The sequence below is a fragment of the Musa acuminata genome, chromosome BXJ3-3 (genome assembly GCF_036884655.1).
Source record: "Musa acuminata AAA Group cultivar baxijiao chromosome BXJ3-3, Cavendish_Baxijiao_AAA, whole genome shotgun sequence".
Lineage (NCBI taxonomy): Eukaryota > Viridiplantae > Streptophyta > Magnoliopsida > Zingiberales > Musaceae > Musa > Musa acuminata.
This window is the reverse complement of record NC_088351.1, coordinates 4,686,458-4,711,580: the sequence shown is the minus strand read 5'-3', so window position 1 is coordinate 4,711,580 and position 25,123 is coordinate 4,686,458. Positions and strand designations below refer to the sequence as shown.

The window sequence follows — 25,123 nt, the reverse complement described above, 5'->3', positions numbered from 1 at the left end:
CTTCCTCCTCCGACGAGGTCACCGACGTCAACTAGCTGCCTTCCTTCAATGGGCGAAGGCTAACTGCCCTTTTACAGTTTCTCTCCTTTTGACAGACTCAGGAGACAACCTTTACAGATCCTTTCTCTCCTCTCTTTACAACTCAAGACTTGAAGAACAGAAGGAGGAGAACTTTAGGACTTTACACAAATTTGAGCTCTTAGAATCACTGAAAAGATCAAGAATTCGATGTGGATCTGTATCCTTTCAGTGTTGAATGGGTGGGGTATTTATAGGCCCCAACCCAATTCAAATTTGGAGCTCAAAACGATCAAATCCCGGAATTCCGGGATCAGGCGGTTGCACCTCTTGACTGGAGAGGTGGCACCGCCTGGCAGAGCTCGAAGACTGAGCTCAGGCGATTGCACCACTCTGCCAGAGCTCGAAGACTGAGCTCGGTGGTTGCACCGCCTAGCAGAGCTCGAAGACTGAGCTCGGTGGTTGCATCACCTGGCAGAGCTCGAAACTGAGCTCAGGCTGATGCACCTCTCTGCCAGAGCTCGAAACTTGAGCTCTGGCGGTGCTACCTCTTGACAGAGGAGGTTGCACCGCCCAGTCTCGCTTGGAGACCGAGCTCAGGCAGTGCTACCTCTCTGTCAGGGCGGTTCCACCGCCCAGTCTAGCTCGAAGACTGAGCTCTGGGCGGTTGCACCGCCTGGCTGGGGCGGTTGCACCTCCTGGCCTAGGCGGTTGCACCGCTTGGTGCAATCAGGGTCCGAATGGTTCGCTCCATTCGGCCCAATTTGAATCTTTTCAGGGGCCTAATTGCCCCAAGATTAAGCTAATGGGATCACCTCCCATTTTCAAGCTTAATCATCGTGCTAACTACGATTAACTCTAAGACAACTTCTGCAGCTATGCTCCGATGCGTCAATCGCTTCTTCCGGCGAGTTTCCGGCGAACTTCCGTCGATCATCCGATAAACTCTCGGTGATCCTTCTGCGGACATCCGGCATACTCCTGGACTTTGCGACGATCCACTTGGCGAGTTCCGACGAGCTTCGCTTGGCAAGCTTCTGGACTTCTCGGATCTGTTCTCGCTGAACCTCCGACGACCGTCCGAACTTCCGTCGAACTCTCGAACTCCCAACGTGATCATGATCTTGACTCTGGCGCAACACCTGCTGCTTGTCTTACTCTCATCGTAGTTAATCCTACACACTTAAAACAAAACTTCGATCGAGACAATTAATCCTAAGCAATTAACCAAGTTGTCCGATATGTCATTGGTCCCTCGACGCTTCGTCCGATTCTTTGGCGCATCGTCCTCTTCTGCAGCCTATTGCCCAATCGGCCAGTTGACTCCGCAACTCCGATATCCTTGGCACAATACCCGCTCTTCTTGGCCCGATGCCCGAGTCCACAGCCCGAAGCCTTCTGTCGATACGTCGACCGATCCACCGGCCCGACGTCCAATCTTCTGACATGTTCCTTCGGCACAACATGATTTTCCTGCTTTAATTGTCTCATCCTGATCGAAGCATCCTGCGTCACTCAAAACGCAGATTAAATCATAAACATATATCAAGTAGTTTCATCATCAAAATACGAGATTCAACACAATCATCATTCTCATCATTGTATATGCCTTTTAGGAAGATACACCACGAGCCTATGCCACTCCTAATATGTGAAGTTAAAACCCAATGGTATCATTAGGAGAAAAAAAAAGGGTAAATTTTAAGAATACATAAAACAAGATCGAGTCTAAAAATATTTTCGATAAGCGATTTATTTTATAATTTTTTTTAATAAATTTATTGAGTAGCACATGATTTGTGATCCTACTGATATCAACGAAGGTAGGCCAGTTAAATAATGAAGTATTGTATATTCATCGACCATTTAATATATTGGTGTGATTTAAAGACAACCATCTTTCATGGAGTCTAAGAGGTTACGTATGGATTTCCATCCAAAGGAATTCTTATATGCAAATGGAGACTTATATTTATTTGGTATTCAAAATTGTGCACCACATGCTATCGGAATTATTTCCAAGACGAAGGATACACTTTGCTCTTATGGAAATCTCTATAGTTTTATGGTTACAAAGGCCTAAGTCTTCTCTAATCTTATGCTTAGTAATGCAATCTCATCCCAAAAATTTGAGTTTGTTTTGTTTAGGGGATTGATTCCATGAGAAATTCCTACAATAATCTAATTGATATTTTCGTCAATGACCTAACTATTCATGGGTGTGCGCAATGGAATAAATTTAATGATTGAATTAATAAGAACTACTTTTCCATCATCCTTAAATTTTATCGAGATATTTGCCAATAATTAGAACTGAGATGGGTGTCAAAAAAAGTCTAGTAAGACTGATATAGGTCCTTAAGTATTTGATAGGCCAACAGCATCATTTATGTGATGTCTACTACTAGTGTTGCATTGCTTTGGGTAAAATATGTTGGATTTCTTTTGTTAATTTTATGACCAGTGATTTTGAAATATTTGTCTAGTGCTTTTATGAGGTTTCCACAAAATTTCTCATCAGCAGAAAAATAATTATAATATTATTGACAACCATAAGATGAGTAATTTTCATCTCTTTAATATTAGAAAGAGAGACATGGCTTGCTATGCAATATCAAATAAGAGAGGAGATATGTTTTAGAAATTAATATCATATATGGAATCGAATTTGAATCGAACTGATCTAAGTTGGATTTGGTCTGAGTGGTGTAGTTTTGATTCATAAGTACTATGCTTTAGTTCTATTAACTAATTCGAATCGAATTGATTTTAATTTGAAAGATCAATTTGACTAAGTTCACTATCCTAACTTTTTAACTGATTCATACCAATTAATCAAATCAGCCCAAAGGTCTAATTCTATATAATTTGGGCTCAATTTCATAAATCTTATACGTCGGTCGAATTGGATTAAGATTTTAATTTGTTTGAGTTGAACTTAATCAAAGATGGCTCTTATCTTCGTGCATCATCCCGTCACGAATTTGTATGTCGATCCCGCAACCAAGGAGAGTCGGACTACTTGAAAGCCCAATCATGGAGATAGTAACGAAGGGGGAGCCCTTTTTGTGATGGGTTGGTAGTGTTTTCTATCGACCTCCTCCTCTTTTCATGGTTGGTCTAATTTTACATGTCACCCATTGACGGTGGATGTCTATCCTGAAGATCTATGTGTATAAAAATGAGTGAGTTTCAAGCGAATTAAAAAATATATATATTATTCAAACTTCTTAGCTCAGGAGCTGATTAAGTCCTGCCTTAACGAGTCTTTGCTAACTCATTTGAAGGATGACATCAATTGAAACTGTTCTTTTTTTCCAACACATGTAGGTAGAAATTTTTTTGAATGGATCAATTCAAATTGATCGGTCATTGTAGGAGGATGAAGCCCTCTTAACTCGACATCCCGGTGGTCGGGTTGAAGCTTCTTCATTAAGACCAGATCATTGTCATCTTTAAAGAAGAACACGTACGTGGAATGCGAAGAATCGGAGACCTTTCAGAAGAAACCATGGTCTGGTCAAACCTCTGACCCAGTCAAAGCAGGCACAATGCTGATCACTTGAACAAGCACTGACCGGTATTCTCCAAGTTCTTGAGAAGCTTACGAGTACCCCCATGGAGTACAGATGCTGTGTTCCTCCTCCCCTTCCAGCCTTTAGAAACGTCTGAAGCGATAACAACTGAGCACAGGACTGAGAGAACACATGAAACACACACTAAGCAATATCGAGGAAGTAAAATTGAAAATTCATTTTTCAATTGAGAATAAAAATTCAAACAATTATTTGTTAAAAGGAAACAGAAAATGTCTCGTATAAGAAATTAATAGGAAGAAATTGTTGGTCCAGCCCGCTTGGATAATTTGTACCATAAGCCCAAATCAATCATTAGTGAACGCTGTCAGCACACGACGAAAAAGAGAGAAGAGAGAAAGATTAGGTTTCTGAGTTTTCTATTTAACGATCGGTGGTTAAACGTTGTCAGTTTTGATCCAAATTTTATGTATAGAATCATTGTAGTAAACTCTACAATTCTAACGGTGTTGATCTACAGTTTACCCTCTCAGGTATTTTCCTGTTATATCTACTTTGTGGGACTTGGAATTTTCTTTTGAAGAGATTCATCCTATGATGATATGCTAGAGCCAAAATCTATGTTCTTGATATTATTATGATCCTCTAGTTATCCTAGAGAAGATTTACTATAAACATGTTATCATTATTATTGATAGTGAAAATTTGAGGTGGACTACGGTCCCGTGGTTTTTCTCACATTAGGTTTTCCATGTTAAAAGATTACTCTCATTGATTAATTGTTCTATTATTTATACTATGCTGGTTGATATTTATATTTTGATATCAAGTTGGCATTTTGATACATAAAGAGGGAAAAGAATTATTCCACGATTTTTTCTAACATAAATAATTTACATAGAACTAAGTTACCATCATTTTGATTAATTGTTCTATTGTTTATGCTGTGCTGGTTGATATTTACATTTTGATATCAAGTTGGTATTTTGATGATGAACCCATTTTGATACACAAAGGGAAAAGAATTATTCCGTGATTTTTCATAACAGAAATAATTTACATAGAACTAAGTTACAATCATTATCGTGAATCATCAAACACCATCGGATGTATATCTGTGCTGCACTTTTATATTCTCCACACACATAAACCATATTACTCTTTGTAAGTCATCAAATAACTCCACCTGTGAGAGTAAATGTGAAGCTTCCTTCTCCACCCGTCCTCAGCTGACATGATAATAAGGATGTGAGCCCACCAAATAATACAACTGTAGTACACGTTAATAAGGATGTGAGCCCATTTCTACGACTACGTACAACAGAAATGGGCTCACATGCTTATTATCTTGTCAGCTGAAGACGGGTGGAGAAGGAAGCTTCACATTTACTCTCACAGGTGGAGTTGTATTACCTTCTCTTCGCTCAGGTGGAGTTCTTTGTGACAGATTTGTAACTGGTGTTTGATTACTCACAAACACCATATGAATTATCCGACGGGGAAAAAGAGAGCGCAAAACATAAAGGTAGACATCAAAGGAGAAGAACAACGGGGTTGCTTCTCGATACATGCATGCAAGGTGTTTCCAGGAGTAACGCGAAAAGTAGATTTTAATTATTTGAACCGGAGTTTACTTCAGATCCAACTTGATTTCTTTTCCGACTCGATCAACATGAACTCCTTTGATATCGTGAGATGAACCACACTATTAGATAATGCTGTCTATATCTTCTCATGGGATGTCTCAATAGCATATGAGGAGATGAACCAACCTCTATAAGTATCATACACCAAGGATCGACAGCAATAGAAGATTGAAATCTTGATCTCCTAAAGGTAAGTGTTAGAGTTCTCAAATCTTATTTTGTTCATAAGCATGTAGATTGTACGATTCATTTCATCTCGTTGATTTTTATATTCCATAATATATTGGTATTCAAAGGATCGCATGGGTTGACTGATTTCTCAATATGATTTATGATTTTTTTTTTCTCTCATTGATTTAAACTAACTTTAGAATATTTAAGTTACAAGTTGGATCGAATTTAGGATGTATTAATAAGATTGCAAGCTTATGATTTCCATTAATGAACTTTTTATGAATATGTTACATTTCTCAATATATTGTCATAAAAATTTGGTTTGCTGTTGTGGTTTGCATGCAGCAATAATATGTTGAAAGAGGATGGAAGTAGTCAAAGAAAAGGAAATAACGAAATAGGAACTCTGCGCCGCAATATACATATATATATATATATATATATATATATACACGCACGTAGGAACGTGGTTTTGGGTCGGGACAAACCGTAGGGTCCGCGTAGGAAAAAGGAATAGGTTTCGTGGAGATGTTTGCCATGTGACACGTCAGTCTGGTAGTTAGACTAAAATAGCACGTAGCAGTACTGTTGGAATTCGTATGTAACTTTGCTTTGTACAAAGAACGTGAGAATTGGCAAAGGATTATTGGGACCCACGCGATGATGTTACGGTGGACGGTGGTGCGACGGCTACAAGTTTAGTCCACTTGTAGTGCTGGCCACTGAGTTCGATGTCACGCCACCGAGCCGCGCGCTTGCGTGTCTTCCCTTCCTTCCTGTTCGGAAATGCACGAGACCTAATCCTCGACGCAGCTCTCGTCAGTCATGTCATCCATCGCCCGCACGTCCGCCGCGCGCCTCCTCTTGAATGATTTCCGTCACACTCTGCACGCATCGCTCCCGTCCAAAACTGACAAAGAATGAAGACCCCAACGGCGCCATCCGTTCTGGTGGCCACATACTCGTCCAGGTCGCTAAAAGCGCATTCCGAGTCCGCGAGAGTCTCCCATGTGTCGTCCATCTTATAACCTCCTGGATCCTCTTACAGCCATGGCAAACCCAATCAACCGGCACCGATGTCGCCGAAGAAGAAGGAGGCCGCCTTCCATCTCTCCGCCGTCAAACCGCCCCAAACCAGAAAAGAGCAGCAGCAAAGAGGCATGTCGAGCTCCTACGATTGGCAGCCGTCCTTCCCGTCCTCCTCCCGCTTGTCGCGAGAGCAGGAGACGTCCGTCATCGTCTCCGCGCTCGCTCACGTCGTCTCCGGCTACGCCACCGCTCCCGCCCAGCTCCCTGTTGCCGAAACCTGCCGCATGTGCGGCATCGACGGGTGCCTGGGCTGCGAGTTCTTCTCCTTCGACGAGGACGAGGTAGCCGTCGCGGCGTCGGAGAGCAGAGGATCCGGCGGGGCGAGGAAGAGGAGGAAGAAGAAGAAGAGTAAGTACCGCGGCGTGCGGCAGCGGCCGTGGGGGAAGTGGGCGGCGGAGATACGCGACCCGAGGCGGGCGGTGCGCAAGTGGCTGGGCACGTTCGTCACCGCGGAGGAGGCCGCGCGGGCGTACGACCGCGCCGCGCTAGAGTTCCGCGGCGCCCGCGCCAAGCTCAACTTCCCCTTCACGGATCCGCAGCCGGCGGCGGCTGCCCAAGCAAGTCATCGCGCGGGGCGACTCAACGCGTCCTCCACGGCCGGCCACCCACGAGTCTCGCCACTGCAGCAAGAGAAGCCATCGGTGGCGGACCGTGGAATGCAGGAAACGATGAAAGTGTGGGAGCTTATCGTATGATCTGGGACCAGGTGGCGCTGAAGGACGATGATGACGATAGATATCTGTGAATTCCAAACTACACTAGAAGATATATTCACCAAAAAAAAAAAAAAAAGAGAAGACAAAATCTGCAAAACTATCTTTCAATCCAAAATTTAAGAGTCATCAATCGAGGATCATAAAGATTTTGTTGGACGTTTTAGTGGATTAGGCTGATGAGTCGGCGCCGCGTGGGTGCGTCCGAGCGTCGCATCGTGTTTGGTGTGCATGAGAATGATGTGGACACGCGGCGATCGCTCAATCGGAAACGGACCCCACATCGGCCAGTGACAAAGCCATGCTTACTCGTCTCGCAGTGTTACAGAAACGGGTTGTGTGGATCACGTGCGCCGGTGACCGTTGAACCGGTAAATATGAAGCATAATAAAATAATTGGGTGTGGGACCTCTGGCGATCCGATGGGAAAGAGACTCGTGAAAGAGACACGTGCGAGTGGAAGGCGAAAGTACAGTGAAGGTCCACCACGAAATCTTTCTCAGAATGATGTGGCACTCCCACTGGCCCACATCCACGAATCAAGAACACGTGATGATAGGCGAATCTCGTGCCGTAGGTGGGGGTGCGGCCATCAATTTTAATCGTCAATTTGATGGGATGAAAGTGATATGACATGATTAGTTTTTTAAGTATTTCAAAAAAAATAGAGGGTTAGCATAATTTTATTCGAAGGTTAACAATATAATATCTCATCTTACTTTATTCTTATAAAAGATTATCTCGAAGGTACGTTGAATAAAACTTTAATCAAATTAGCATCTATTCGTTGAAGATATATATATATATATATATATATATATATATATATATATATATATATATATATATATATAGTACTTTATAGAGAGTACTTTATATATTAGTTTGAGAATCATATAGAGAGTACTTTATATATTGTTGGATAGTAACTATCATTATTTATAAATATTAAATGATTTAATGAGAATAATTTCTTTTGGATGGTAACCGTCTACAAGAAAATATTTGATTGTATGAAACACGTTTGATGCCTTTTTGACTTGGGTGGATATATCAGGTGGAAAGGATACTTTCACATGTTACATATGCTTTTTTGTCCTCAATTGATGTTCATCAAATACTTAAACTTCATTTGTGGTTTAAGTATATCATACGCAAAAAGATGCTTCAGATATTTTTTAATCCAAAATGAATGCATTATGCGTAAGGAGATATTTTAATCATATCGGACATTTGTAATAAATATTTTAATCACAAGAAAGGCAGACTCTGTCATGTTCCTGTAGTCAGTTTTGATCAGAATCCTGATCCTGATCAGAGTTTTACACTTGGTTTTTAATTTAGGCTCTAAAATGCATTCATCTATTGCTGTAAATTTTCTTGTTCTCCATAACCTTTTTCGCACTTCGTCAGTCTCCTTATGTGCAGGATAATTTGATCATTCATCACAGTAAGCATCAGCTGCACCTTCTAATGTTTGATTGATGCTCCTCTTTCTCAAAGTTGACACATATACGCATGGAAGACAAATCACTTCAAACATCTTTTGGCAAGTCTCCAAGCCTGAGGCCTGATACAGCTAAATCTGTTCAGCAGTGAGAGATTTTGAGAGAGAGAGAGAGAGAGAGAGAGAAGAAAGTACTCCAAAGCAACATAGTATATTAGATTCCAGGAATACATTTTCCCTTGAAGTTAAAAGAGTCTGTTAAGGGCAGTATAGCCTAATAGGGATAATCAAACAGTCAACATTGATATGGTTATGACATTGATAGAACTGATACTTACAAGATGCAACAGAATTAACATCATTCCTACTTCAGTGATAGTGGAAGTACCTCAAGAAACTCTCTGCACTATGAGCATTTCATCTTGCCAAGGTCTTCTAAACCATGCAAGGATAGGTTATATTTGAAAAAGAAAAAACAGGAGTCACCAGTCACCATAGTGTGCCACTGCAAAGATGAATGTCTAATCCAAGTGTAAGGGCTACCGCTTAAGCCTGATTAACTAGCTTAAGGCCCCAACTCATGTCTTCACAATGTCTCACATGTGGGACCAGGGCTCCTGTGTCAATACCTTTCTTGGCTTTGCAGTCATAGAAGGGAGGGGCATGAAAACAAGGTTCGATTGACATGGCTCGACGACAAGGAGGGTCTGGAGCTGTCTGGTTATCGGGCTTGTACAGAATCCATGGCTGTAAACCACCAAGACCTTGGGCAACATAACCAAATGTAGACCATGCACTTGTAACCAATACATCAGTGAAGCTCAAGAGGTACATCTCTGCCAATGCTTTCATGTTGTGCATTTGCTTCTCCGTCTTCTGGTATCCTTCATGGCTTGGTTGATGGACACTAATGATTTCACCGGTGGCTGTAGGTAGCTCCCAGTACATGTTCCTGATCTTCTCAAAGTACCCATTGTTCAAAGAAGTCAGAAGCACAGCTTTTGATTTGACATTTGGAGTCGAAACCACAGTTTCTTGACCACTGACATCAGGAAGAACCTTCTCCTTCTGAGAACATGCAAGAATTTGATCTAGCACATACTGAAAGGGACCAGTATCTGTTTCAAAGACTCTGATCTGTATGCCCACTCTTTCATCTGCCTTCGCAAGATAAGATTGGTAATATCTAGTAATCAAACCCCACACGGTATTGGTAGGATGGAAAAGATAGCGTCCCAAATGATGGAAGACAGTATCGGCCTCTGGGAAGAGCTGCCTTAGTTCTTGTTCATACGCTGGGATCAGAAAGAGAGACGGCACAAAGTAGTTGTTTGACCTCAACAACAACCAAGGAACATTTTGAAGGAACTTCTGATCATCTTCACAGAAGAAATTCTTATCACGGTCACCATAATCGTGGGATAGATGGAGATAAATGTAAGCAGGTAGAGACTGTGGTGAAGTACCATCAACACCGTAGCTAATAACCTTATTTTTTAACATGTTTCCATAACTCTCAGGTGTCTTAATGTCAAAGGTCCCAAACTTAGTGATGGGGAAATCCAGAGGTAGAAGCCATGAGCTTTCGGGAAATGGCTCACAAAAGAGGTCATCCATGTCAGAACCACGGTCGATCAACAAGACCTTGTTTGTTAGGAGAGCATATAGAAATGCTGAAGCAATTGATAACATCCTGTTCCCTAAGCCACTGTATGATACCCATACGACATAGTTGCACTCTGTTGATTGGGTGCCACGACCAGATTTCAACTGTTCTACAGATTTCTTGTACAATTCAGTGTTTGGACCACATTTCTTATGGAGAGCTTCATAATTTCTCAGTTTTTCCAACAAGTAAGGAGATGGTAAATGAGGTGATTCTTTCCAGTACAATGCAGAGTGGTACCTGCTTAGGCAGGATTGTTCATCAAACCCAGCAGCAAGCAAGCCATGAAGAAGCTTATCCTTTGGACCACGAGAGGATGGAAAAGACTCATTCTCTAAACCTAAAAATCACATATAATTGAAACACTCGTGTAAGTCCTATGAATTTCACAACAGGATAATTACAAATCGAGAACAATCTGAAATGTGACTACTAATCATGGATATATGTACCGCATTTCGTTGTTGGTATGGCTGCATAGTGTGAAGTCATGATTGATTAAACATGTTAACAACAAAACGAAGACAGAATATACTTGCAAAAAGATTTGCAAACCAGTGAACAGGCACAGTGGACAATCCCGAAGCATACAAATGAATGCCCATCTGTGCATGAAAGATAAAAGTGCCTAGGCACAGAGCAGTATACTCTGGTACATTTAGGAGCTGCATACTTGCAATTTTACTGCAGACAAAAGGTCAATTAAATTTAGACGGTGCAAGGCAATAAAAAAGCTATTCCCATTCTTACATGATTTAATGAAGACCCCATCATTATAACATTTAATGGCTTCAATTCCTAACAATATATAATAGTTCAGGAAAAAATTGGCTGAATCTTTGGGGGAAGACAACAACCCTTGTAGCAGGTATAAATAATTGCTTCAATTTCAAATACTATCCCAGCTGATTTTGAGAAAAGTCACGCCATGCTTTGAGTTAAAGGACACAGATACTGATGATGCACAAATTTACAACTACAATTAACGTTTTACTAAAGGTAGAATCAAATGACTAGGAAAATCGAGTTGCACCGTGCAGTAACTCACCCAAAAGAAGATCAATTAAAGCCTTTGATGACGGCATCAAGGTATTTCTTTCTAAGGGTGTTACTGCTGCAGTTTATAGACGCACTAAAATCGGGAACTTAGATGGCTAAATAGTGTTATGTTTTATCAACAAATCATTCGTAAACATAGCAGATAAAGACCTATGTTTCATAAACAAATCACTAGTGAACACAGAAGAAAAGAATAGGATTCCAATGCATTGTCGAATACCATAAGGATATTGTTCAGGAAAAGCCAAATGAAAGAGACACGGAAAGCAGCCAAATGTAATAGTGAATGAAAACAGTGATCATGTAAGATGTTTTAGCTTTCTTCGTCGAACACATGTTTCTGAGTATTGGTATGTGTGTTGACAATACCCAATCTATGACGATAGGCCTACGGATCCAACAAAAGTCGATTTGTTCCAATGAGTCCCGCCAACTATGACTAAATCAGAAGTAGACATGTTATGACGCTCCTAATCGATGTAAATTGAGACATCTCGTACTTCCTTGTTTCTTCCTAGTTTTTCTTGTCGATGCAATCTAATCCGACATTTGTGACGGTCCATGCGAAACAATGTTTAGAGATGCAACATCACCAGCAAAAATGAATCGCCGTTGCACTCAAAGAAAGGAGGTCGATGCCGTCCTAATTAGGATAGCAACAGACCTGAAGCATCAAAAGATGCTACGAGAGATCAAGCACTCCGGATGCAGGACGAAGGCGATCCGGGCGGGGGGAGGGGTTAAGCCGTACCTCCTGATGCCGCTCCGACGCTAGCCGCCCTGGCAGCGGCGCGAAAGCTGTCGATCGAGAGGCTCCGTTGGGCCCTGGAGAGGACCGCGCCGACGACCAACAGGGAGGCGAGCAGGAGGAATGCGGGCCACGGGCGCAGGAGGCGAGGCGGCGTGGGGGAGGCCCGGAGGGCTCCCTCGCTCTCCGGATCGGGGGCGGTCGTCGGTTGCTGCGGCCTCCTCATGCGCTTCATGTCCATCACCACCACCACCGCATGACTTCCTCGCTTTCCAAATGGAATAGAGGAATATATAGCACGGCAAAATGGTTAAGGGTTTTCGGCTGCATGTGATTGTTCCGATGATTGACTGCTTTCTCGAAAGAGAGCGCAGCGGGTGGGGGTGGGGGAGGAGGCGGAGGAACTTTGACCCAAACAAATTATTGATCGCGCGTTTGTTACTGCTGCTACTTAGTTTTCCTTTTTCTTTTACCTGTCCTTTTGCTGAATCGGATGGGGCCGTTGGACTTGCCCCAATTATTGATTACTATTTACGGCACAACACACACACCTCTTTAACCTCTTTTCTTTTATTTTTCCTTTTCCTTTTATTTATTGAATCGGATCGATTCTCCCCACGCATCGAGATTGTGATCCATTGTTTGATCGGATCGAGATCTTGATGTAGTGATCCGAATCGAATCGAATTGATCTGATATGGATTAAGAAGGCCTTCTTCTCGAATGCTAGTATGTGTAGATTAGTGTTTGTCCCAACAACGTTAGCACACCAAAGTCGATAGGAGTATATGGTAAGTATTGGTGACCTCGTCGTACCGACTTCACCTGGTTTGACTTGACTTGTAACCTACAAACAAATTATGTCACCGTGTCTCGTACGGCTAGAATGAGAACCACCGGAAAGCTCAATATTTTATATCTATCTAGCCAAACTAAAGATAATCGATCGAAGCTGATAATAATATGGAATTACTCGAATAAGTTGGTTATTTTAGTTGATAAAAACTTTTACGATTTGTCGCTAAGTGCCTTTGTCATTTAGCCAAATCGATTATAGTGATCAAAATACTCGACGATTACATCTTCAAGACTATCACATCATCGTGATGATTGTGTTAAGCAATACTGATCATGATTAGATCGATCGCTACCAAATTAACCTAAATCAGTATTATCGATCAAACTTCATTCTCATGTGGTACGTTTCTCCTTACACCCTGTAACCATCTATCATTGTTTCTTCTTACTATCAATCACCATTTATCGTCGACTATGAGGTCTTCTTGAATATATCAAAATGTTATTAGATTGGATAAAACTCAAATAAGTATTTTTTGATTAAAAATTAACTCACAAAATACTATCGATGGAAATACTTTTTAGATTGGACAAATTTTTTTTTTTTTTAAAAGGTATTTTTAAAATATCAAAAATAGATAGTGATTATTTAGAAATTATATAAAAAAATATCATTACCAAAAAAATATAAAAGAATATTTTTTTGGTACAATCACCCTCTTAACAATGTTGGAATCTAGCGGGTCATGTCAAAAAACCCCAAAAGGCAAGATGGTGGCGGTCTTCTTGGGGCAAAACATAACACCTCCAGCTTGCACCCATGCTTTATTTATTATTGTACCACCAATCACGGTTTACGAGCGGCCATTTTACGTTACTATGTTCGATCGCAGTGCACTCGTACGACTGACATAAATAAAGGCACTCACGATTCACACGGGTATTTCTCCTTGATATTCTATACACATTTTATTTTCTTTTTTTTTCCAAAAAATAAATGATAAAAATAAAAATTGATCTAGAATAAGATATTAAAATAATTATGATCTCATAAAATCTTTATCAGCTAAACTAATTAACACCTTTATCCAAAAGTCAGTAGATTGAAGAGGAGGTGTTGTAGATGCACGCACCGAATGCGTGTATACTCTACGTAGGTGTTTTTACTAAGGAAACCGAGTGGGAAATATTTGACTCGTTTGAAACCCTTTCTCCTTGCATCGATCATTAATTCTTCGCAATGGCACATCAGACTTCGTTTTGGTACATTGAATCTTTAAAGCTTTTCCGCCACCGAATGTGGAGCATAAAATCTTGGAGACAGTGATAGCATAGAACTAACGAAGAACACTGTACATCTTAGACCCCATGTTCTGAGCCCCACCGCCGCCCATGCATGATCGACGACACTTTTTCTCAAGACCAGAAAAGTATATGCCGTGATTGTTGTTGATCTGAGTGGATTAAGGGGCATTAGAAGTCAATGGTCTTTGTTTCTTCTGTTTAGGAACACGAAATGGATCGACCCAACCATCGTCTTCTCTTGCAGCCTGGTCCCATCGTTCCTGGAAGAGGTAAAGCTCAGATCGGGACTGTCTCCTAATCTGTTGATTAAGCAAAGGAAAATTTACTTAACAAAAACACAGAAACAAAAAACAAGAAAAAAGAAACTGAAGTGTCACTAGAAGCAATGAAGCAATCAAGGCTTAAATGAAGCATGAAGGTGAGAACTAATGTAGTGTGGCAAAAGAAAATTTACTTTCATATAAAACATAGAGAAAGAGAGAAAAACTAGATAAACAAATTAAACACCGGTCACCGAAAATAACTAAGGTCAGTGAAACAATCAATGTTTAAGTGAAGTATGACGTAGAATTTAGCCAAACAAAAAATTTGAAACTCTAACCAAAATCTTCCAAGTTGAAGTGCAGTGTCCAAACAACATGTTTTATTTTTTCAATATAATCCATATTGCTACAACAAATTCTTGCTCAAGTAGAGTAAGAATTGGGTACTAATACTATGTTGACATGTGTAGACCATCTGAAATCAAAGAAGGACAAGGTGGGGGTTACCTCAGTTCTAGGATCAAATGTTCCTCTCTGATAACCCTGTGTAAGATGGATGCATCAAAGATAAAAAGCCCATGATAGATTTAATAAAACCATGAATTTACCAATCTACCTGCAAGGCATTGTTATGAAGGAGCCGTTTAGATCTCTTATCTGTCTGGTGGAGGCTTATCTGAAGGTCAAAATGAATAAACTCAAGATGTACTGGAAATGACAATTAATGAAAATACAGCAAATAAAATCATATTACAAAACAATACTTATTTACTGTTCTGTGGTATGTAGATAAACAAGCATGTCAACTTTGATGTGTTAGCTCAAATGGGAAAACATTGCTTTTGTTGCAAAACTAATGAATACAAAGATAAGGCTCACATCTTGAAAGAGGAAAATAAGGTTACTATAGCTATGCGATGCGATACGTGGTAGTCCAATGTAATCACATGAATAATTTGCAAATTTTCATGGTAGTCACGTGTATTTACATGAATAATTTGCAAATTTTCATCCATGTGCGCCGCACATGCACATGGCTAGTGTATCATATACATAGGACTTCTAAAGTCTAATCTTCATATCTAATTAGAATGCTACATTAGTCTAGAATACTCTTTTTCTTACACAAGACATGCTGAAAATAATACCATACTCCAATTTTACAGAGCTGCTACAATATCCGTGCTATAATATTACTACAGTATTTATATTTTGAGATTACAAATCCTCTTGCCATATTAAATTGATGTCCTATGCTTTTCATATGAAATAGGCTGCTGGTGTCAAACTTCCAATGCGCACAGAAGTTCCAGTTGAAGTAGCTAGCAATGGAAAACATTTACAAAAATGCTCCAGTGTTTGCATTATCCATCTAATACCGATCTAACAAATCCCAGGGTTCTATAAGTCCTACAAGGTCACATCTTCTATAGCTGACTGGACCTTGGCTTGATGGAGTCAGGCTGCAGTTCAGTGTAGCTCCAATCTGCTCCATAACATGCCTTTTCCAGGTCTCACCTCTACTATGAGGTACAAAAGGTGTGCAACTTGTTGAATTTGTTGTGATTCAACCGAGGCAAAGTCCAAGATTAAAGCCTCCATGGGCCTCATGCCTTAGGTGCCCCTTTAACAGTGGGATTGATGCCCCTCTTAGTCTCAATAATTTTATCACATCAATTTTGCAATAATTTGATACCCCAAGCAATATTGGAAATGGAATGAAGAAAGTGAAGTTCCAACTAAACAAATTTCTGTTTTTAAGGCAGTGTTTTGTGTAGAACTTAGAGAAGCACTAGCAGAATTTTGGTTCCCCAAAGCAATTTTGTTGATGAATTAGGTCATGAAGATCGAGCAAAAAGGGTTGGAGGATGCAGCTTCTGAGGGAATGCAAACACCTAAGATGATTTTCAGATGCCTCACGTGGCAGCATTTTGTCTCACCACACAAAAATGTCAATCCTACTTCCATGCATGAACCAACATGATAAAGGTCCCAAATTTAATTTGGTGACACCTTTCGACTAGCAGCTGACATCCATGCTACTCTTTTGAAGACTAAGACGGGTGTAAATTGCAAAGATCTGTTGCAACAACTAAAAGCAGTACATGTAAGCTAACCTTCTCGGCTGAAGATCCTCCCAGGGTTTGTACACCTTGATGGACTATGAACTCGCTATCTACTATACCTACCTTCTTAGTTCGGTCACCCTGCAACGCACATCAGCATTGTAAACATCAGTGAATATGCATTTGAAAGAAATCAAGAAATGTATAAAACAGTGGCACTTTAATAGCTATTGTAGTTGCAGATCAAACTATTATTGTCTTGTATCATTTATCCATACATGGATAAAAATACTTGCAGAAGGCTGAATACTGCAATTTTGATAAAAAAAAATCTTAAGAGGAAGTTTTCAACACCATGCATGCTGTAACAAAACAAATTAAAACTTCTTGTACCAATTACATGATGTGGATATGGAGAGTAAATGAGAAAAGAATCAAAGACAAGACTAGGACTCCATCCCAAAGTTATATATTAGCAAACTTCTATGACGTGGACTCCATATAAGAATGTGACTAGGACTCCCATCTCAAAATTCCAACTAATGTAGCAGTGCTAAAGATCCTGATAACTGACTTTTAGTCAACATACTATGATATCCTTGTCCCATGTAATCAGTACTACAAGAAAGTTTTGATCTTGAGGGTATGCATTCGAACTAAAAGTTGTCCTGTCATCAGCCAATTCTGACGGCCTAAACCTATCAGCCATACAGTGCTTGCTTGTAATAGGGATTGGGAAACAATAGAGGTACATCTGTAACAGGGTACCTACCAGTTCGATATGCATTATGTGCTGGGAAATGCAGTCCTATAAAGCTAATTAGTTCGCATATATTCAGTAGCAGTGGCAAACAATACATGTCCTGCAAATGTGTCATCTGAATTGGCTAGCAGGTAGTACTTAAAACCCAGAAAGTTCCTGAATAACCTATACAAAGAAATACTCAAGAGAGATTTTTGTGGAAAAATCATATCCTATATAACTTCTTAATGCATTTACAAAGAAGCTCCATTCTACTGGGAAACAGTAACCTGACGCATGAAAGCCTTATGCAAATGTGTCCATTCAGCTTCATTCATGCATAGCGATCCTAATCACTTACAAATTTATGAACTTTAATGACCAAAGGAATCAGCAATGTTATTGTGCATGAGAGGGTTCAGTACAAGAGATCTACCTGAGCACAATATCCGAGTTTCATATCCATGCCCCACCCATGGATTAGATCATTCTGTGAAAACAAAGTATTAATTTGGAAGATCATTTTGATTTCAACAGATAATAATTTAGTTCAATCGTAGAATTACCTCTCCAAAATACAAATTGGTTGATTCACATGGACCAGAATGGTCATTTTAAATATAGCATTTCAGTAATCTCTTGTCATTTTGGTGTAGAGATACATACAAGTACCAACAAAATTAATGAGACGTAGCAACTGAGTTATGTTAACCTTTAGGTTGTAACAGAGTCATTCAATGAATTCATACCAACGTGTGTGATGTGATGTAAGGGTGATTTAAGGAAAAAAAATCAGACTGATTGACAAGTCCGTTAACATATTTCATGTACTCCACGAACTTCAATGCCAGTCCATACTTGAGTATTGGGTAGGTAGCAAACTGGAACAGAATGTTTGGTATAAACTATAAACCATGATATAGTGTTGAGAAAAAAATACCAAAAAATGTTTGAAATGTCAGTGTTTGCTTAGACCACATGCACAGTTAGACAAATATCCAAATCCATGATTCTACACAATGTCAATATTGTTAGTCCAGAGTGAAAATAATCTTTTCTTTTGGAATCCGTGCATCATAATCTTGAACTTCAAGTATTAGCAAAGATGAATGCACTCAACATCTGACATTGCATATTCTAGTTCATATGCTAGTAACAATGTAATAATTAAGCTAATAACGAAGTAACTCAGATATTTGATCCTTTGCTAATTTGAGGGCTCATAGAGGTTCTGAATGCACCAGGTTCACTAATTATACAACATTCAGTTCTACCAAGAATGATATATAATTCTTTGCAGAAAGGTTTGACAAAACTTCATGACCAAGATAGGTAGAAGTAGAATAATAGCAGGGGTTCTCTGTATCATATATTGGAAAACTAAAAACATCTTAACTTCTCAATGGCTCCATTATATATTTACTCTAATTAAAGTCCTCAAATCTCCCAAATCTTTACATTCGTACAAGCACTTTCAGGACTCTAGTTTCTAACATAAGATAATTTTTTATTGTTGAGGGTGATGAAATAACTCAAAAATTGGTTTATGGATTAGCTAAGGTCATCGGCAACTCATTGTTTTTCCATATATTGGGGATTTTATATTCCAGATCATGATACAACGATAGAAGGCCTGCCTCATTGCATATCAGCTGAGACCATAGTATATCACTGCATAAGGTTAGTGCTGCAGTTATATTTTTCACAAGTTTTTCAAAGTTACTAATAAGAAGGCAAAATATAATTAAAAAAAAAAGATGTACCCGATGCACAAGACTCCCACCAATGAGGCTCTGGGAAAGGTGGGGTGGTTTAATATACTTTGTCTTACTTTACATATTTAAAAAGACTGTTTCCATGACTCGAAAGTTTTTCAAAAACATATTATCAATTTTCTCAAATCATCATAAAGTTATTTACCTCCTCGAAAATTGGATGAGACCTTGTTTAACCTTGAGACCATTATGTTTGAGCAAGTTAACTGGAGTATTTTGACTACATTTGAGATGATTTAACATAATAAAAATGCTCTACCAACCAAAACTTAAAATCACCCTAATCCACCAACTGCTAAATACAAAATGTCATTTTCCTAACTCACTTGAACCTATTAATAATTCTTCACTTAAACCAACCAAATCCATTACTATTCTCTCCTCCTCTCCCCAAGTCCCTTAAATCCTAAATCCGCTAGCACCCACCCCACCTATCCTTAACATCTCCTTCTTCTAAACCCTCCCATGATGATTTTGACTCGTATTGTCCACTAACAAGTGATGTTCTAGAAGTGTAACATTGAAATTGCTCAATACTAATTACGAATATGTGATCAATTAATAGTCTTCACAACTTCAAATCCCTTTTTTTTAATTTCCAAAAAAGTTTCCCTACACAATACATGCCATTCTCAAAACTTACAAGACTAAATTCTATATACCCATGGAACTCCTAAATCTCAAGATTTACCACCTTTGAAATTCCAACCAAGACATCTCATGCTTGAAATCCCCCATCCAATCACAAATTTAACATTTTACCAAACCAGAAGCCTTGCACCAGTAAGAATGTCTAATGGGAGACATATCAGCAGAATATCAAAATGGATCACCATGATACAGAAAAAGCTGAAAAAAGAGAGCATTTTCATAGAAGGTGGTTCAAAGATCTAACTTGCACAAAGAACAGTAGGATGTTGAATTTTGAGTTTGGCAAAAATGTAACTTACCTGAATGAGATGCCAAGCACAATGCCATGCAGACCTCGAGAAAACTGGAGCCATTCCCTCAACCCATCTAAAAATAGTACACTAGTTAGCATCACATATAATGAAAAGGGTTAGTATTAATTTGTACCACTTGGTCTAAATTGAACCTTTGAGGACTCTCATCTCAAGGAAAAGATCATTAAAAAGGGAAAGCAAGATACTTCACCAACACAAATCACTAATAAAATGCTTCACTAACACATACCCAGTGCAAGGAGGGCCAGTGCTAGTTGATGAACATTCTCCAGTACCTCGAGTACCAAATACTCTTCTGCATGTATATTCAGTTGCATCAGTATACACTCTCAAATGGCTAAAACAGTTGTTCAAAATGTCATCGACCTGTGGACGGTCCTTTTCTTTCTGCGAACAGTTATCCGGTGATGTATCTCAGATAGATTTGGGTCCAAAGCTGGCTGAGAAATCTCTAATCCTTCTGATTTCATTATTTTCAAGTACCTTTCAGAAAAAAATTTCCACCAAAAAATTCATAAAAAATATGCTAATTTTGCAGGCTGCATTATGCATGTTTATATGCACTTCTACACAATCCCTTTTAAGATAAGGGCGCACCCAGTGCACAAGGATCCCGCTAATGTAGGGTCTGAGGAGTGTTAATATATACAGTCTTATCTTTAAATATTTAAAAAGACTATTTTTGTAACTCGAACCATAGTCTCCCAAGTCATAAGGGAGCAACCTTAAGATTGTATCAAGGCACAGCCTCTATACAATCCCTTTAAGATAAAATTTTATTTTAAAAAAGAGTGTAGGTAAATTAGACTATCATCTTGTCCCCATAATATATATGCATTTGATGTTTACTCTTCACTACCATGAATTCAGTGGCTTCTTGATTCTCAAAATCTAAAACATTTGCCAGATATAAAAGCCAATATGCATTGTTATTACCAAACTATTGGTTTCCATGCACATAGAGCAAGAATGTGAAAGCATCATAAAACACCTCTACCTGATTTTGGTTTTCATTTCAGTTTAGAGTAAGGCAGAGTATTAGAATTGGCCATGGCGAGATCCCCTTATTATTCTTCAACTAATTAAGTAGAAGCAGTTCATGCCGTAGATTTGTTTCATATGGGTTGAAAACCTAAATGATTCCTGTGCAAGTAAAAAGTATACCACTTTTCTGAGGAAAAGTTTATTAAGTTAGCCCATTGTATTAGATGATCATTAAAAGAAGTAAAAATTGTACCTTCCAGGATGGAAATTTTCAACCCCCAAGTCTTCATCCCAAAGAAATATGTAATCATATATGGAGACAGTATCTGGATGCAGAAAACGTTTTGCGAACCACCTGGAGCTACCAGAATTAGATTGAATCATGGAAGCAACAACGCAAAGTAAAAGAAATAATAGAATTTAATCTGGAATAAAGGATGACAAAAAAAACAACCAGAAATTGTTCCAGATATAAGTTCAGGAAATATTCCACTTTTGATCAAGGAAGACAATGGAAGACAGCATTAGAAAATCCTTATGCAGTATGAAGATTCTGTAAAAACGACTCAATTCAACAAAATGCTAGAACTTCATAAATGCCTCACCATTTAGTTTGGCTATGAGCAGCTATGTGAATCACAATATGACTCCACCAGAGATCGTGCCATTCATTGACAATTCCATCATAGTGAAATAGTATAATAGCAAAATTCTCTGAAAGAAACTGAATACTCAATGATCAGGAGATAAGCATACAATATATAAAGTTTAAACCATACTTGTAAAAGTACCTTCCTAACAATTGCATCCACAGTTAGCTTCTGCTTTATCCCAACAGTCATTGCCAACAAGTTATGATGACTTTGATCATTGTCCTGCTACAGTGAAGCAAAGCAAGTCCAACTCAGCATAGCATTCACTGATGGAAAGACCAAAACCAGAAAGTTTGGATTATATTCCCCAAAAAAGGGATAAAACCTGAATCTCAGAATGCATGGGCATGCATTGCACTTAATATATTGAGATATTTTTTCCTCCAACAACAACAACAAAAAAAATGTAATTCCAATAAATGATATATTCCATGGAATTTGGATATATGATGTATGAAAAGTAAAAGAAGAAAGAGTTTATAAAATCAGGATGCTAGGAGCTAATAAGGAAATAAAATTACAGAAGAAAGCATATTTTTTAACCTTCGTCACATGGCTTTTGGAAAACCATAGGGGCTTTAGTTCCAAATCCGATTTTGATTGTGCCATACCACGAGGTAGGTAACCAACCCTGACAGAAACTGATTTATGGTCCTAAATCACAAGAAACAATATGGTCAAAGAAATGATATATATATATATATATATATATATATATATATACTATTAAAAGTGAAAAAGAAGCCACCTTTTGTTGTCAAACATTATTAAACAATTGACAGTTTCGTCAATTAATCACTTCCTGTGCAATTAATGTCATATATCAAGGACTTTACATTTCTAAAATAAAATAAAATGGGTGCCAATATAGGCAATCTCTGTGTTTCATACTTATATATTAAAAAAAAAAATATATATATATATATATACTTCAGAGGATTATTTTCATTAAAGTAGGTCCTTGATTAAATAGTAAATAGTGAAAAGTGTTCAGTAAATCAATTATGGATTATATTGTCACTGATGTTAAAGATGTATAAGCCTTATGTTCTAGGAGCTGATTAATGATTGTAATTTGCTAATTATTAAACAATACTAAATATGGTTCTGAATTCTTTGATGAAATCGTCTAATGCTTTCTCTTGAAAATTAAAAAAAAAAAATGCTTTCTCATCTAATTATGAGGTCTAAAGATAGATATTCTGTTTCTAAATTTAAAATTTAGGAGAAAGATCGACATTGCTTTGGTTCAACCAATGTGTCTTTAATATATAGGTGGCAGCTGATTGATGATAATATTGTTGCATTCAGAAGGCTAAATATGAACAGATCTACTAAAGTTTTAATAACTCATAAGTTGGAATTGAGTAGTGACATTAAGCACTTAGGTATTACAGGTAACAGTAATAATACCTTCATTGAATCAAAAGGATGAAATCTTGTTTCCAACTGCACATATCAAGAAACAAATATGAAAATCATTTAGAATGAAATAAATGATAAAGTGAAAAGATTTTCGATCTTGTAGAGATTTACCTCTGCATGTTGAAATTGAAAGTTCGTTGTCCTATAGACAATAAGCAGTATTGCCCACATAAGCACCATGTACAGCTTTGGTGTCATTTCAAACAGCACGACCTACATTATTCACTCTGTAACCTTAGGTGTCCATTATAAAATCTTAAAATAATGCAACTTTGATAAATTATTGACAAGAATGATCGATTGAAGAAATTAAGAAAAGAAAACTGGGTCAAAGCAGATTCATAATCGTTAATTATTATAGACATGCTAGACGCACTAAAGTAACAGGAGATGATGGTCTCCACTAGGTAGTTGAAAGGGATCACTAAATGTACCAACCAGATTCTCCTGAGAAACAAAAAAGAACAAATCATCAAATTGGACTGACGATTCATGTTGCTTGATGATCTATGTGCTTCTGGATATCAAGAATTATGCATAGTCAAGAAGCCATTCATGTGAGAAAAGTGCTCTAATTAATATCCCAGGACCTCACCTCGGCCACCACTTCTATTTCATTCTTTGGCTCCACGGAGATTCCAACATCAAGTTAAAGAAGAAGGATCTATATGATAGTTGCGGTGAAACAAAAGAACACAACTAAACAGAGGACCAATTCAGTTACATGTACACTCAATTGTCCGCAGTCAAATAGGAAACTAAGTGTCGAGTGACCAGCTTTAACTAACATAAACATAGATCTTCGATAGAAAATTATATTTATATTTCATCTAAGCTCCCTAGTGCTAGCTTTATACCAGAAAATTCCTAATAGCAGTTTTCTCTTAGCGTACGAACACCATAAAAAATAGGCAAATTCCCGACCAAATTCTTTCGCCAGCAACAAGAGGGGAAAGAAAGAAGAAATGCATTACTCCTCTTACCCCAGCAACTGCAACTAAAGATCTTCAGCTAGTGGATTTCTCAGAGAGAAAAAGTGATCCGAAAACCGAACAGTGCTAAAATCCGGTTAATTCCTTCGGGGCTTCTGGTTCTTGGACATGATCGGAGACGATTCACCGCCAATTCTAGTTTTATCCGTGCAATACAAATCAAAAAGCAAATTTAATGTGATTCTCCGAAGAAATGAAAGCGACAACAAAGAGGAAAATTACGATAAATCACACCACCGAAACGTCGCTGGAATAGGACAAGCAAGACGGAAGGGATTACCAAGAAAGAGACGGAAAAAGCGGAGGGCTACGGCGGAAATCCCGAGGATGTAGCCACACTCCGCCCACACCAAGAACACTTCTGTGAGCCAGTCGACACGACGGCCGCTTCCTTCCTCCCTCTGCAGATCCGAGCTCAAGCCTCCAAAGGTAGAGACTTGTGGGCGTCCGGAGCTCTAGAGAGGGGGCAAGGGAAGAGGAGAGCAGGTGGAGAGGGGAAGTTCACATCTTCCCGTTCCACATCGTGGCATCATATATGCATAGGGAGGCGCTCTCTCACTACTGGATGAGACGGGTGGCGCCCGCCCTTTTCGTTTCCATATTTTAAATACGCGGCCCGCTTCTCCTTTTAACATAAGAAGCACTTACCCATTTGGTGATTGGAGTTATGCCTGTGGGTGCCACCTATAGTGCAGTCTGAAAAAGCAGGTGATTCTTCCGGGTATCGGATTTTCGGAGATGCAACAAGCAGTAATGGTAACGGGTCACACGACCCGTAGATTTCACCCAAATCAACCGCTATCATAAATCCGATTTATAGCCATCTTAATTTAACTTAAATAGACATTAATAATTAAAAAATCTCAAACCTAATTAAACATGTTCGAGTATGGAAAGAACTCGACCGGCTCTGCCGTCCTTATGACCTCATGGACTGCATGTTTGGAATCCTCAGAGAACGGCACACCCGTTTGTCTCTTCTCTTCTCTCTCTGTTTTCTGTAGGGTCATGAAAGACACTGGAGACGCAGAACTGTCTTCTCCATGCCGCTGGAGAAGG

At 39.0% G+C, this 25,123-nt stretch overlaps 3 protein-coding genes across 9 annotated transcripts; 1 reads left to right on the top strand and 2 right to left on the bottom strand.

Annotated features, from left to right (window-relative positions):
• Positions 1-6,073: 6,073 nt before the first annotated feature.
• On the top strand, positions 6,074-7,238 carry LOC135633151 (ethylene-responsive transcription factor ERF109-like). The gene has a single exon (XM_065142282.1). It carries the CDS (start codon positions 6,451-6,453, stop codon positions 7,156-7,158), a length of 708 nt encoding a protein of 235 aa, XP_064998354.1. The 5' UTR covers positions 6,074-6,450; the 3' UTR covers positions 7,159-7,238.
• A 1,599-nt stretch (positions 7,239-8,837) lies between these two features.
• On the bottom strand, positions 8,838-12,482 carry LOC135633383 (galactoside 2-alpha-L-fucosyltransferase-like). Its single transcript, XM_065142772.1, has 2 exons — positions 12,100-12,482; positions 8,838-10,629 (listed from the first exon to the last, which is right to left on the bottom strand). Exons 1-2 carry the CDS (start codon positions 12,335-12,337, stop codon positions 9,170-9,172), a joined length of 1,698 nt encoding a protein of 565 aa, XP_064998844.1. The 5' UTR covers positions 12,338-12,482; the 3' UTR covers positions 8,838-9,169.
• A 1,607-nt stretch (positions 12,483-14,089) lies between these two features.
• LOC103977532 (uncharacterized) lies at positions 14,090-24,580 on the bottom strand. 7 transcript variants are annotated; one of them, XM_065141844.1, is made up of 16 exons: positions 24,345-24,580; positions 24,056-24,199; positions 23,184-23,285; positions 23,061-23,096; positions 22,191-22,301; positions 21,786-21,872; positions 21,600-21,718; positions 21,248-21,349; positions 20,377-20,493; positions 20,240-20,305; positions 19,996-20,062; positions 17,707-17,760; positions 16,580-16,669; positions 15,079-15,138; positions 14,970-15,005; positions 14,090-14,459 (listed from the first exon to the last, which is right to left on the bottom strand). In XM_065141844.1, exons 3-16 carry the CDS (start codon positions 23,268-23,270, stop codon positions 14,358-14,360), a joined length of 1,134 nt encoding a protein of 377 aa, XP_064997916.1. In that variant the 5' UTR covers positions 23,271-23,285; positions 24,056-24,199; positions 24,345-24,580; the 3' UTR covers positions 14,090-14,357. The 7 variants fall into 7 exon arrangements, with proteins under 7 accessions (XP_064997916.1, XP_064997912.1, XP_064997915.1 ...); XM_065141840.1 differs by having other exon boundaries at positions 14,090-14,498; positions 24,345-24,579; XM_065141843.1 differs by having other exon boundaries at positions 14,090-14,498; positions 21,786-21,869; positions 24,345-24,579.
• Positions 24,581-25,123: the final 543 nt, after the last annotated feature.